This window comes from Cyanistes caeruleus, chromosome 2 (genome assembly GCF_971803275.1).
Source record: "Cyanistes caeruleus chromosome 2, bCyaCae1.hap1.1, whole genome shotgun sequence".
Classification (NCBI taxonomy): domain Eukaryota; kingdom Metazoa; phylum Chordata; class Aves; order Passeriformes; family Paridae; genus Cyanistes; species Cyanistes caeruleus.
In genome coordinates, this window is record NC_141702.1 from 74,463,537 (window position 1) to 74,479,356 (window position 15,820).

At 39.3% G+C, this 15,820-nt stretch overlaps 1 protein-coding gene across 4 annotated transcripts in view; it reads left to right on the top strand.

Moving 5' to 3' along the window:
- RPS6KA2 (ribosomal protein S6 kinase A2) overlaps positions 1 to 15,820 on the top strand; it is a 285,035-nt gene that overhangs the window by 254,591 nt on the left and 14,624 nt on the right. For all 4 annotated transcript variants that reach the window (XM_086877952.1, XM_086877953.1, XM_023923711.2 and 1 more), the window contains 2 exons: positions 403 to 528; positions 14,657 to 14,746. In XM_086877952.1, coding sequence (XP_086734078.1) covers positions 403 to 528; positions 14,657 to 14,746 — 216 coding nt within the window. The remainder of the gene's footprint in view (positions 1 to 402; positions 529 to 14,656; positions 14,747 to 15,820) is intronic.

Genomic DNA, 15,820 nt, shown 5'->3' on the forward strand with positions numbered 1-15,820 from the left:
TATTAGTATTTTATATGTTATCTGCCCCTCAGTAATTAGAAATCAGTTTATATTGTCAAGATATGAACGTTTGTCAGGAGGTTTGGCCCACAGTTTCCTATGAATTTCTAATATAGGATGATTTTCTGCATTCCAGAAATAGTTTAGAAAACCCCAGGGGTTTTGCCACTACTTCTACACGGAGAATTCATCTTACAGACTGGAAAAAGGTAGAAAGGAAGAGACACATTTCCTTGTTTAAGTAAAGAGCTTCATATTTTTTTAACTGGATTTAGGAAGCTGCTAAGGACAAGAGAGCTCTGTGAATGAGAGGGGATCAAGCTGCTCTTTCAAGGGGAGGCTAGTCCTTGCTTTTACATATCCATGTCCTGATTGCCTTGTTTATTTTGTCTTTCCCTGTAGCAGTTACATGGCAACAACATTCATTTTACTGATGGATATGAGATCAAGGAGGACATAGGAATTGGCTCCTATTCAGTGTGCAAGAGATGTGTTCATAAAGCTACAGAAACAGAGTTTGCAGTGAAGGTAAGAAAGTCTCTGGTAAATGCCAGAAATGCAGCTGAGGCTGCTCTGCCAGCCTGGGCAGCAGTGGGGTCGCTGGATATTTTGTTGGCTTATTTCTTCTTGCTGGGTGTCGCTCGGTATCTTTCCTGTTTTGTAAGATGGCAGGTTTCATGGTAAGTCTTTCATATTTTTGCACACTTCAGTCCCACCATGTAGAATTCCTCAGTGGAAAAAACCTTTGCTGTCTTGCATGGAAATCCTGTTAACCACTGCAGCCATGCTCATTACAAACTGAATAAGATTTTTAACATATCCTACACTGAATCATCATAATTTTAAAAACTGACATATAAAGTTATTGCAAAGCTGGAAAATTTATTTATTCCTCTTTCTCAAGTTGTTTAGAACTCACTTTTTTTTGTAATTAGACAGGTTTTTCAGTGAAAATCATGATCACATAGAAAAACTCAGATTTCCCTTTGTCTTCTCCACCTTCAAAATGGATGCTGTCAAAAGGAGTGAAAGTCAATCTTCAGCAGAGATTTAAATATTGATTTGGCTGGGCATCAAAGACAAGTCAGTGAACTTCAGACTTGATCAAGCAGTGGTGCATAAAACAGAGTCACCTCAGCCGCAGAGGCCAGGGAGCTGCTGAGATGAGGGAAGAACTTCAGTAGAACTGCTTTAGAAGGCCCTGCTCAGAGAGCTGTCATCATCTCTGTTCAGTGCTATTGAATAGACAGCATGCAGCCATTTCAGGGGGGCACTACAGACCAGTGGCAAGTGGTTGTGAGATAACAGCTCAGAGGAAGAGTTTCAAACATGCACTCTAAGGAAGAGTTTAGCAGTGAAAACACTCAATATGTTAGAAAAGTGTTTCATGATTTTGTTCTCATACCAAAAGGGGTAGGATTAGATTATAATATGGAACTTGAAAAGGCAGGGGAAGTTAGGTCAGATCCTTTCCCTCTGTAGCATCTCATGGGAACAGATTGCAGCACAGAGAGAAGTGTAGTTACCAAACTTGCAGCAAATGAGGGGATCTAGCCAACTGCCACTCTACTTGCGCTGTTTTAAAATTTTAGAAAAGAGATGTAAATTTTGCTAATAAATGAGATTGTCTTTGCTATTAAATGAGATGATGAAAGCTTAAGAAAGAGATCCAAACTGCAGTTCATGGGATAAATTACCTCCAGATAGTCAATAGAATAATATTAAACATTTTATTCAGTCTTATTTTCCACTGCTAGACTTATGGCAAAGCAGCATCCATGAAAATCCATGAAACTTTTCATGTTTCCTCATGATGGCCAACAAAAATCTGGAAGCCACTATTAACCTACAACCTGCTGATGTCACTGTTCAAACAATGGTTGATTTTTCTAGGGTACACCACAATTAGGAGCAGATCTGTGGGCTTGCATATGAATGTGCTACTATTTTCATTTCTAATGAATGAAAAAAATAAGAGCTTCTCAGTGCCCAGGTCATTTGTCAACAGATGCCATTATGTTATAGAAGGTGTGGGTTCTGTATAATTTAAACACATCCACGATGAACAAAATGTATACTAAATTTAAGTGATAACTTCAATATTTCATTTATATCAAGTATTGTGGACAGATTTATCAGTGTAATACAGCCAGTATGAAACCAAAATAGAAAAACCTCATTCCTTGAAGATGTCTGAGTGCCTGAACCTTACAGGGTCCAGCGAGCTCAGCAGGGTGGGTGTTTGGGGTACCTCAGGGGATCCAGAACAAAGCCAAGGCATGGAAACACTCAAAGCTCCAGAAGAGTTCATCACTGAGATTGCTAGGTTTATGCTCTTTTACAATGTTTTCATATTTCCTCTTTTTACTCCTTTCTTCCTCCACTTCTTACAACTCTTTTCTCATCAAGTAAATATGTCTTGATTTTGACTGCCAGTGTAGGCAACATGTTCAGCATCTCAATTTCTGACACAGCATGAGTCAAATGCGTAGCACAGATTTGGGGTTGGAGACAGTTGGTGGGTTTCTGTTTGTTCTGTCTTTCCAGCACATTTAGTGCTGCCTCTTTGGCTATTAGTCCTACCAGTATATTAATTTTATTTTTCTTCCAATTTTATTGTAATTTCATAATAAGATTTTATCATTTTGTTGTCAGAGTAGCTCACTTTCAAAGAAAAAATTGCACAATGCCACCCATTTCAAGTAATTAGCACAGGAGCTGTAACTGATATTATCATAATTATATATCAGTCCCTTGTGACACGCATCCTTTAACTCTCTCTCTAAAAATCACTGTAATTAGGCTCTTTTCATTTCTGTTAGTAAGTAAAATTTTCTCAGTGTTCTCTAGTACATAACATTCACGGGGAAAAGTATCTGCAGTGATAGTTTGTGTGATAGGCAGCAGCCCCATTTGCCTTGCACCACCTCACTAAAAGCTCTGTCTTTCAGAGGAACTGCCAGCACTTCAGAGAACATCATCCTGTCTCCCTCAGGGGATGCTGGTGATAGGGAAGGAGTTAAGGAAATTAACCAAAGGATTGGTGGCATCACTGCGGGAAGACACACACCGTGTCACCGTGTAAATAAATAATCCTTCCAAGGAGCCTGCCACTCACCTTGTTTGCTATTGTGTGGTGTCTTACTGAGACAGGAGATTACCTGGCCAGAGTAACTCGAGTCCAGAAGCAGAATATATTTATTAAAATGCAAAACACTTCATCCCTTTTCCTTTTGCTGCTAATTGGGGGCATCTTGTAGAGATAACTAGATGTTTAGCATTGCAAAGAAGTTCTTTCCTGGTGTTGTAAAAGCTTTTGAACAGATCTGGAATTTCACTCTTTTCAGAGCTCACTGAGATTAGGCACGTTGCTCACTGAGGAGCTTTTGGAATTTCCCCCAGACACCTCTCTGCACCTGTAGGCAGCTGTACTGCCTCTGTAAATCCAATCATGGAGCCTGCTGAAGAAGAGAATTTTCTTGCAACCTATTCCCTCTTCTTCTATGTCATCTGTAAAAATGAAATGCTAATAATAAACTCAAAAGCTATTTTAGACATGCCCTTGGGCTCCTAAATGCAATATTTCAGAATTCAGACATATCTCCACTTCTGAGAGCATTTCACTACCCTGCAAAAGAAAACCCTGTAGACAGTCAAGTTTCCTACAAATTGAGTTTACCCTGAAACTAGTAACCACCTATCTAGGTCAGTGCAGGTAGATGTTGGTTTAGCAAGTCCATGTGTCCATATTGCACATATGTACTCTGAGGAGCTTTTGAAATTTTACTCTTAACTTTCTATTTCATTCCCAAGTGAAAAAAAGTAAAAAAGCTCTGAAATACAAGTAAAGATTTGTTAATTCTTCTGAATCACAGAATATTCTGAGGTGGATGCTTCATAATACTCTGGTAGAAAGAAGAAAGGTGGGAAATAAAAGAGTTTTTCTCCTCTGATAGACTTCTATTGTGCTTCACATTCTTCTGCTATAATATTAATCATCTTGACTACAGCAGGCCTAATTATTTTTAATAGGAAAGAGAACTGGCATTGTCAGTCATAGTTACAAACTTCACATGGGTATAAATGTAATGGTGAGGTCAGACGCAAAGGAAAATCAAATCAAAGCATTAAGTCACATCAGTATCTATAGAAAATAAAATAATTAAGTAAAAGAATGATGTTAGAGGACATGGTAGGGGCTTCTGTGGGTGGAAGAAAGTTTACAATGAAAGCCTAAACAGATTAAGAGCTCTTGTTTGGAGCTCAGAGTTCTTGGTGAATCAGATTTTACAGAACCTTACAGAGATGTGATGCAATTAGCATATTCTAAATGTTTTTCTTTCCTTAAAACTATTGCACAGCTTTGAAGCTTGGAGCGCTAGTGAAGCTTTCAAGCTGGATTTTTGGATGTGCTTCTTACTGATGCCAGATTAAGTAAATCAGAAAGGGACTTGATTTCATCTCCCTGTTTCTAAAGGTTTATCTATTCAGATTGACTCCTGATCCCCACGAGTGATTACTCGTGGATAACAGCCAAGTAGAAATTTCTGCTGCTGGGCCAGCTCTGCCCCCAGTACTGCCCCAAATATTTCAGAAGTCGGTGGTTTAGATGCCAGATTCAACACCTTAATGTCAACTAGCCTTTTCTCCAGGTCAAAAGAATATCCAGCTGGTTAAGTCTTGTGGGTTTTTAGTCCCTCCATGCTGTTAGAGGCAAGGCAAAAAACAAGGTTGTGTATCCTAAATACAGGATATACATTATTCCCTCCTTTGAAGAAGAAAAATACAGTAGAGACAATCTCAACTGACAAGTCCAATTTTTCAGATGCCAGTGTTACAGTGGAATTTGGATCTTGAAACACATGTGAATCTCATGACTTTTTCCTATCTCTGTAATGTACTAACCAACTGTTTGGCTCCAGATGTTCCACAGTTGTGAGCAAAGCCAAAGTTTGCAGTCTGTCTTCCACTGGGATAAGTTAGTTTATGCTAGAGTCCAAGTGAATCCTACAGCTCTTGTGTAATTCTGGCAACTGCAAAGCACTGAAAGCACATCTCTCTAACATGTTTTGGTGTTTGCAGACTGGAGGGAAGGTGCATTTTAATACCTACAAAAATTTGATACCAGCAGAGAAGTGATGCCAGCAAGCTATCAATAAATAGAAATCAGTAACTCACGAGAGCTAGGCCTGTATAATCAAACTGGTTGTATATGTCTATTTATTTTGCTAATAACAGTGAGTGACATAGTCACCAAAGCCCATTTAAATTCCAGAGTTTTTTCATAATTTCCTTAAACTTCATTTTCCTCCCCATTAATTTCATGGTCTTAGTTTGTTTTTTTCTAGGTGGCTGGTGTAAGTAGATAAAATTGCACACTGATCTGAAGGCACGAGGTTACACAGTAGTATTTAGTGGCTCTACATTTTCCCCTTAGCCTGCACTATGTCTAGGTCAGGAGTTTAGTGCTGAATGCAGTAAAGAAAATAGGAATCTTTCTTTGTAAAATAAGAAAACAAAAAAATCAGTCCAGACATCATTAAAACTCCTTGAAAGTTAAGGTGTCTGTAGATCTCAAGAGATTTGTTTAAAATTGTCTCTCCTTAACTATAGAAAGTCACTAAAGTGAAACAGACAGTGGAAATTTCAGGGAAGGCTTTGTATCTATTTTTGTCTCTTCGGGATCTGGTGGAAAATGGATAAATATGTCGGTACTTAAATAGGAAGGTCAATGGAAAGTTTGCTAGATGACCTCAGATTTCTTGGCCCTGAGACTGACAGCTTCTCAGACCAGCAGGTACATGTTCACTGCTTGTCCAGCCTTTCCCCACTCTGCCTGCACCAGAACTTGGTACAGAGGTCAGGCCCCAGGGTATGTGGACCAATCTCCAGCTCAGAGCCACTGGTAATACATCCCTTTTAGATTTAGCTTTTAAATTAGCAGAAGTTACCTGCTGCTGGAGCAGAGCACTATCATGACTCTGCCAGAAAGAGGATAGGATGAATGGGCATGGATCAGATGCTTGTTCAGTCCCTAGTGTTGCAAACCACTCTTGACTTTGCTGGGTGCCTGTCTCAGTCAGGTTTGTATGGGTAAGAGTAGACCTCTATCACGTCTCACACTTTGGGAAAAAAATGGCACCAAGAAGAATATAAGTCATGCAGGAGGACCTCATTATAAAACCTATTAGCCAAGTGAAGGGAAATAAGAGTGCCAGCTATGCTTCCAGAAGCCTCTGACTGTCCTTGCTCTTCTCCAAGATGGCTTTTCAAATTATCTGTGAAGAGCATATCTTTTGTCTCTGCAAGATCATACTAATGATACTGAAAGATACTTTCCAATATTTTATTGAAAAAGTATCTCTGACCAGTCATGCCAAAGTTTTTCATTCCTATTTGCTTTCCTTCCCTGAATATGTAATGCAGCTATTCAGTGTTCTCAAATAATTCATAGGATGGAAATACAAATATTTGAATACCAGCATCAGAAAAGCATTTCATAAATATGTTGCTAGTGTAGTTACAGTTTTATTAATAAAATTCATATGCAATTTATATAATCTATATGCATATAGATTTCTATCCTACTACCATGCTTGCATACAAATGAGTTTTTCTTGTAGTACCTGAATAGGAATACTAAACCCTGTGAGATCATGTGCTCTTTTGGTATCCATGGTTTAAGATAGAATATGAGTAAATTCGACAAAATCTATAGCAGAAAATATGCAAGAATTACAAGGCACGTTCTAACAAGAGAGCGACAAATAGGAGTAAGACAGACGAGAGCTCGGTGGGATGCGATCAAAATCTATAAATATCTCTAAGGTGATATAAATGATGGATGACAACCATTTTGGCTGCTAAAGACAGCAAGGGAAGACAGAACGTCTTGAAGCTAAAAAAAGGGAGTTTCAGGGAAGAAGTCTGAGTGTGAGAGCAGTTGGTAAAGCAAACTCTTCAAGGAAATGACCAAGATGTCTTCCCCTTCACATGCCAAGCAGCTGCATTTCTCAAATTAGTGGAAATGTAGCCTTACAAAATGCAGGGTCAGAGATACAAGACTCCTTCTTTACCCTGATAAACTACAGAGAACACTTACCAGGTTTTCCCATTTGAAAAAATGAAATTTTGTTTATAAAGCTGGGCATCAGGAAATAATGTGGACCAGACACTTAGGTAAAAGATGGTTTTGAGTGCCTGAAGGATTTTGGCATATCTCAAGCTTTTTGGCAGTGGTACATCAAATTTGGTAGCCTATAGGGTGCCATTTAGGAGATACAGGCTTTAGAGAAGATTTAAGCACAAATCTTTGCCCTTCTTTGAATTTGTAAAGGAAAGGCTGTTTTCTGTCATGCTCTGCAAAGAAACCAGCATTAATAGCCCTAATAAGGGCTAGTTACCATACTAAGAGTGATTTCAAACAGCATGGATTGTGTCCTCTCAATGAGATGGAAAGAGAAAATGATTTACAATAAAATGTATGAAGCAGCAAAGGGTGATAGATTATTGTTGTCTATGAGGATCCTATGTGAGAGTATTTTTGAAGGCTCTTACGTCTGGTCTGTGAGAGTACTTTTTAAGGCTTTCTAGGTTTTCCCATTTCTGACTTCCACCCTGGACCAGGGTCATTCTGTACACTCACCATAACAGGAGGCAACATAGCATATTTTATATGGTGTCTTCATTTTATAAGATTTGGGGTTTCCAGAGTACCTGCAAAAATTCAGTGGGTCTCACTTTTCAATTGTTTTGTGTGTTCAGATAGGAGTTGAACTCAGTGATCCTGATGAGTCCCTTCCAACACAGCATATTCTGTGATTCTATGGTTTCTTCCAGATAGTCTCCTCGTAGGTCAGTTCTCCAAATAGACACTGCTTGAATAGCCCTGCAGCTACAGCTTCAGAAAGGCTAGGCCAGTACAGAGTGCTGGACTCTGCTGGAAGGACATGGGAGAAGGCAGGGCAGAGAGGCAGGAGTGGCTTGAGCTTTACTACAGGTAGCCAACTGGTTTCTAGCAGCAACAGCCATTGCTGACTTTTGGGGTAAATGGGGGTCAAAGCTATTGCTTAAATTCTTCACAAAATAATCAGAGAGGGCAGGAAGAAATACAGAAATGTGTGCAGACCACCTCTTAATCTCAGCTTCAAAGCAAATCTTAAATGTGTAGTGGTTGTACATCTCTGGTTTAAGGATTCCTGCAGCCTTCTTCCCGTTTTGTCACAAGGCTCTAAGTGTCTCTTTCCTTGGCATGGCTGGACCTCTGAAAAATGTGAGAATATAGTATTTCTCTCTGCTAACTAGATCTTTTCTGAGACTTAGGATCAGGCAGCAGTTTTTCTACAGCTTAATAATATCACGTTTCTCTTCACTAACTTGCTTGCCAAATACCTAAAGTATTTTGGACAGAATTTGGTCCTTTGTGCCTCTGTTTCTCTTTTGGGGCCATTCAAACTATGTTTTTTGTATTTGTGTTCCATACTGATGTAATAATTTTTCCCCTTTATAAGTTCTGAATGTGATACACTGGTTTCCATCCCTGAAGCTTTTTGTAGAAGGTGAGAGCAGCATTGCAGTTATTTTACGGACTGAAAACTCATCAGTCTGATCCAAGGATGTGTGCTGGGCAGAGCAGACTGAAACACAAGCAGAGCTTTTCCCACCAAACTATTCTGCTTCCAAAACTGAAGACATCTCCCTAAAATGAGCTTTTGTGTTTCACAGGTGCTATTGAAATAAATTTGTTAATGTTTCTGCTCTGCTTAAAAAAATGTGTGCTACCATGTAAGTGCTAATTAACAAGAGCAGTTAATTAACAGTTCCAGCTGACAGCTTAGGAGTGCTAAGTCAGCAAACAGTGTCAGCAAGTGAGCATGTTCTGTGTGCAGAAATGTTTAATGTCTCACCTGCACAGCTTGATCAGATGGGCAGTCCTCATTTCAGAAAATATTGCTAATTAGGCCTGTTTCTTCAAATAGTCATTTTTCACTATTTTTCTGAAGGATTTAAGCATGGATAGAGGGAATGAATTTCTGAAGCTAATCAAAACTAATAGCACAGCAAATAGTCCCTCAGAAACTATTAGGCTTGGAAAAGTTCTCCTTGGAGACCTCTTAAATGTAAAATTATACCATGTTCTTTTAAATAATATTAGCCTTTCTGCAGTGATTTTCATCCAGCTTGAGTTATTTGACATCAAAAAAAGGAACCAAATTAAAACAGATGCTTGGCATGAATAGAGCTTATTTTTAGAAGGAAATATTGCTGAAATGGAAACCTGTACATTTTCCAGCAGTACAGAACTGCAGAACTCTCTCTCTGTGAAGACATTTTCATTGGAATTAGTATTGTAGATGAAACTGTCAGGTTAAAATCTCTGTGTGCTGTCACACCTCCTTTTTTCAGAAGAGAAGAAATCCCACCTATAGTCAGTTCCACTAACAGTGCCCTGAATTTTCAAATACATCACAATGTAGATATAATATGCAAAAGAACACAAAATTAATTTTCCTTTTGCTCATCTCTCCCTTCCCAGAAAAAAAAAGGATTTTTACAGAGACTATCACGTCACACTATGTAATGAACCTGTTCTTGAAGGAGATTAACCCATGCTTACTCTCCAAACAGACTGTAGAAAGAATTGTATATAAGAGAAAATAAAGCAGCTTTAAAAAGCATATAAAACTCCCTTCCTCCTCTACGCTTTTTCACAAAGCCATTCAAAGTTCCCTAGTGCTGATCAAAAGGAGCTTTACATCATCCCACTGCCTAAATACACTGGCAGCCTCGGGGGTGGCTGTATCAGGTGTGACAATGCCCAGGTGTCTGCCTTATCTTCTGCTGGACTTTGTGTTGCTGCAGCTGGGGCAGCAGACTGGGACTGTACCAGTAGCTCAGCTGCCCCAGTTTACACTCTGGTGCCTCAGTTTCAGCTTCCAGGAAACTTGGGGCAGTTGAAGACAAGGCAGAGGTTGATCCCATTTGGGACTGGGGGGGAAAAAAGGTCTATGCCTTATGCCTCTGCAGTATGACCCACCAAAACTCCTAATTCAAAGCTCTTCAACCAACTTTTTATCTATTCCTATGCTGCAGGGTGTACCTTCAATGCTTCCCCAGCTTTGTGGATTTTGTCGTGGAATAAACCCATAAAATAAAATGGAAAAGTTTTACTGCACAGAGAGCCATGGTCATGGCACACACCACATGGTGCTAGGGGTTAAACCACTGTGACAGTGTTGGGTGCATTCAGCTTCCCCAGGGAGGCAGGTGGCTGCCATCACCCATTTCAGCTGACATGATCAGACAGCTTTTGAGCCCTCTTCCACTTAAAGAGAAAAATCAAGTCAGAGCCAAGCAAATGTTTTAATACAGTCTTGTTTGGTCATTAAAGATGCATGAGGTCCTTTCTCCCCAGCACAGAAAGACCCAACAGAGCAGTTTCCTTGCTGGTAGCTTGAGCAAAGCCTGGCCAGAGCCCCATCCCTTCTCAGGCTCATATCACTGCTCTTCCCATCAGTGCATCTCGTTTCTTTTCTGTCCTTTTTCTCACTCTCTTGCTTCCCTCTCTTACTTCTTTTAGGCTGTTCATTTTCCAGACAGCAAAGGCAGTTAAACTGTCTCCTCCCACCTCTTGCCTTTTCCAATCTCACAACAGTAGTGATGGAGAATTCCATGTGAGAAACACAGCCATTCTCCATTCTTCTCGTGGACACTCATGCAGGTTAATTTCAGTGTTGGAAAAGGCAATTTGTATTAGCAGGGCTGGTTCACTGAAAGTGGATTAGGGAGTGCTCACACGTACCGTTTCTTTGGCAGGGCTGTAAAGGCTGCAAGTCCCAGCTGGTGGGTGGTATCGAACAGCTGAAGGCTCCAGCATCTGCTAATGGCATAACTAGGTCCAGAAGAGATGTATCTACACAGTTGGAAGCATGCAAATACCTTCACCAAAAGGCAGCAAGCAAATATATATAATGTCTTTTTAGCTGCTGTTACAATTTCAGCAAGGTTTTGCCCATACAGAATTTTATTGATACTCTCTTTAATACTCATCAGTCTGCTCTGGCAGGGCTAAATCCATTGAAAACCCATTAGTAAAGCAGAATTAGATAATTTTTTTCCATGCAGAAGACTTGTAGAATGACTTGTAAAAACTGGACGGATGCATTAATTGGGATTTTGAAAATATTCTGTCCTGATCCTTTCTTCCTTAATAGAGAAAGTGTTCAGTATTGTCCTTTAAAGGAGTTCGGCTCATGTTAAAATATCATGAGGTTATTACCCTAAATCCCACTGAGGAAAGAAAATGCACTTTTCCCTTCCAGTTATTCACACAAAGGACATGAGAGTTAAAGAACAAACAAATCCCGTCAGAACAAAGGACACTATTGACTGTGCTGAGCCCATTTTACTCTGAAATTCTTTCATACACTGTTTGACACAGACAAGTTTCTGAACAATCCCTGGGTGTCCAATGCACAGAAAAATGTCTATTTGCTTTATGGCTCAGTTTCTTTCTCTTCTTAAGGGCAATGGACGACCCTTGTGCATCATAGCTCTTCTGGGGCAAGGTACAGCGGAGCTCATGGTACATTTTCATTTAAGTTACTTATACATTAAGGCAGCTTTTTGAGTTGGTCTTCTTCATTACACATTAAAGAGAGAAACAGAAAAGTAGCATCATTACATATTACTCAAATTCTCAGGACTAGTAGCTGGGATCTTCCCTTAATTCTGTAATAGAGCGTTTATATGTACATTTTAGTTGAATTCAAATCAGAATGAGTTTCCTAAAGAAAAGACATCACTGCATGCACGGGAAGAACTGCAGGAGGTTCATGGGCTCTCCCAGAGGGGACAGAGAAAAGTCTGTATTTATGCAAAAATACAGTGTCTAAGAGGAAACAGGGACCGGGGTGGCAAATGCTTTTTTTTACCACAGGAAATTCTGGGTGGATTTAACAGCACACCAAAAAACTCTCTGAAAGTGTTGTAAATCACTGCACAGACTGCCCAGGGAAATGGTGAAGTCACTATCCCTGGAGGCATTTAAGAGACATAGATAAGGCACTTTGGTTTAGTAGTGGATTTGGCAACGCTGAGTTAACTGTTGGACTTGATGATCTTGAGAGATCTTTTCCAACCTAAATGAATCTATGACTTTGTGAAAAGGAAGATCAGCAGAACTGAGTATCACAGTGGAGCTATGGGACATATTTAATGAACTGCTGTGGCCATTGCAACATACAAATAAAGGAACTGTGCATACTGCAGCCAGTCTGAACTGCAGAGGGATTTCTGCTGAAGTTGCAGTAAACACCTCCTCTGCTGCTTTAGCAGTCATGGGCCAAGTGTAAGTCACAGGCACACTGAAGAGAGGCACTGTCAGGGTGACAATCGCTTGCTGTGGAGGAGAAAAATGGTTCTGGTCTGTCCAATCAGACTGCCCAGGGACTGAGAGGAATTTTGCAGGTCCCTTCACAGCTCTGACAATGTGGTTTGTGGTGCAGTTTGGGGCAGCTTAGTGGAACTGTCTTGCAATTTGTATTTACATAGCATATTGTGAATTAGATGCATTAAATTGCTGCTGCTGCTGCTACTACTACGTCAGTAACAGAATGCTTCGGGTTATGTTGGTTTTAGTTTTGTCAATAGCTGAGACTATTTTTGGTTTGGATTTTTTTTAGGCCATATATATGCATTTATAGTCCTGCATTATTAATAGTCGCTTAAAATTTTCCACAGCTCTGGATATTTCCTTTCACAGGGAACTGCAACAGAAAAGGAATCTGGAAAATACAGCTTGCTACACCAGTTTAGTGGTAGTGGTACTTCACACTGGTGGTAATGCTTGCCACAGTAGGTTCTGCTGGTTTGTACAAGGCAGGCAGATGCTGACAGGGGCACACCTGAGTTACTGCAGTAACTTGACAAGAGGTTTATCAGTGTAGCCAAGGAGGTGGCCTTGAGGATCTTTTCGTATTTTAGGTTTACTGGTTGAGTGGGACACATTCAGTCACTGTGGTTGTACTCACGTGGAGTCAGTTGATTTGGGCTGCATTGGCTTCTTGATAATGCCTCAACAAGACTGGGAGAACAACAGCAGAAATTTTTATTTCATTCACCTATTCTTGAGGTTTTCCTTTATTTATTCAAATGTGGACAACAATCATTTACCTGCAACAGCTGCCTGTTGCACTTTCATATTTCACACTTCTATTAATTCAGAATCAAATCACTGATAAGGCTTCAGAGGCATACCTGAGCCATGGACAACGACTGACCATCATTTTCACTGCACATACCTGCCAGTCATGATGGCTATGAAGCCTCTGATTTATATTCAGTTATGCATTACTATGGTTAATGCATAAGATACTACTCATGAATTTATATCATCACAATTACACCATGAAAAATGCAGGCATTTTATAAAAAACAGACAGACATTTATCCTCATTAGCAAAAGAGGTTTTTAAAAAGCTGTTTTTTCCCTGCTAACACCGTCATTTAAAATCTGTGCTCTGTGCCTAGTTCTTGGAGAGAACTAACCACATTTAAGTTTGGAAGCCTTGAAATCCAAGGCAATGATGGAAATTATTTTCTGAAAATGCCACCCATTCCACTTTGGTAAACCTGTGATTCAAAAGTACTGCTGTTGTTTTGTAGCAATGAGAAATAGAGCCAAAATAGTGCACTCTTAATGAGTTTCTAGTAGAATGAGCCTTTCACCATTTCTTGTGCAGTTACTTTTGAGATTCCAAAATGCAGAGATTTCCCTTAAGATTATTTTTTGTTCCATATTTATAATTTAAATCTGCACAGTGAGAAGTATTAATCAGCGCTCTCAGCTGGACAAATGACTAACGCTCCCATGCCAAATATAGGTACCAGAATCACTGAGGAGAAGTCAGTGCCCTCCTGATGACTGGCTTTCCATGCAGTCATGCTCTCAAAGCAGCAGGTGTCATGTTTTTCTAAGACCTGCTGCAACAAAACAAAAAAGTTTGCATGTCTTACTATATTTTCTAATAAGGCAAAAGACGCTGACTACATAAAAGCGATCTGTGAAGTAGATTTCTTTCCAGTTTAGGAATGGGTAGAGAGTTTGGTTACATGGTCAAATACAATGTCTGGTCACTCTGTTCACTACAGTAACTTGGCCCAAAGAGCCAAGTGATTACCAAGTTTCAATTCAAATCTCCTCTGAAAGTAAATGTCCATACATTTTCATTTCTGACATATACATATGACAATTTATTTTAAATTATCAACATATTTACAAGCATATGCCAATGTTACGATTCTATCAATTTTTTATGTCAAAAAGGTCATTTTAAAACTATGATTATTTTAATATTCTTAATGTTGTTTGATTTCTAAATGACACTTCTTGTAACTGCCATTATTTATGGGTAAACAAAACTGTAGGCATCAAAAAGAGGGCCTACGCCTCCAGAATCTGAACTAATTATTGCTCCATCTGGCTTTGGCAGACAGTCAGCATGGCTCACATTTGCACATGGTTTGAGCTGTCCTCTCCTAGAATGATGATTAATAGAAGAATTTTGAATAGTAATTTGTTTAAACTATAGGAATTGGTCATTTTGTGCTTAATGCTGCTAACTGGTATTTGACTACTGTCCTTCATCTATTCCAGATAATTGATAAGAGCAAGAGAGACCCCTCTGAAGAAATTGAGATACTTTTGCGGTATGGACAGCATCCAAACATCATTACTCTTAAAGATGTGAGTAGTCTTTGAGCACTTCAGCATTAAATGATTTTCTCCTCATAGTTAGGCTCATTTATTGGCCCATGTCTGAAAAATTCTTCAGTTGAAAATCCGAGGTAAAACCAGACCCATTGAAATCAAGGTGAAAAACATGACTTAACAAATTACTGGAAAGTGTTTGGAAAGACTGGTCAGGTTATTCATTCTATTCATATAGATTCATTCTATTCATATAGATTCATTCTATTAATATATACTGTAACAAACCATAAATAAAACCAAAGGGGCACAGTGCTGGAGAATGAGAAAATGTGTTTGGGTTTGCAGCAGCATTTAAAAGGAGATCTCCCTAGCTGGGTGTTTTGGGGCACTGCTGAATACACACAGTGGTGCTACTGGATAGGGGGATGATGTTTCTTGAGCAGTAGCCATTCCCGTGCAGCCTGTGATACCTGCTTTGCTGGGAAGAGGAGAACTCACAGAGTCACTAGGATTTCCCCCAGTAATGTTTTAATGCCAGGGACTTTTTGCCTTCTATTCCAACAGCCTGAGATGTCATTAAAATATTTTTCTTCAGCATTTCATATGAAAAATAATCCTTCACTATGCTTAAATGAAGTAATGGCCTTTAGTCAGAGGTGTTTTACTTTAGCTGCCTGAAGTCTCACCTAAGATTTTCCACACCATGCTAGATTCAGAGTCTACAGAACAAAACCCTGCCTGTGTCAGTGGCCAGTACATGATGGTTTAGACCTCCAAGAAGTATATAAGAATCTCCTAATCACATGCCCTCAGGAAAGTCTCACCTAATTCCTAAGTGTTAAAGAGTATCTCAACTTCTATGCAAAAAAAGTTTTTATATTCCTTTCCAAAAACATGTAGCACTTATGACTATAACACTGCCTATTACTGCAGTCCAGATAAAGGATGATGACATGAAAATGTCATTAAATTGTCCTCCAATTTAAAGGATAAAATGTCTTTTACCAACTCTCATTGACATTGAATGTAAATATATCTTGCAGCTGATACCAACAATATATTCACCAGAACTGCAAATACAAACTATATAATAACATTAGATGCAAG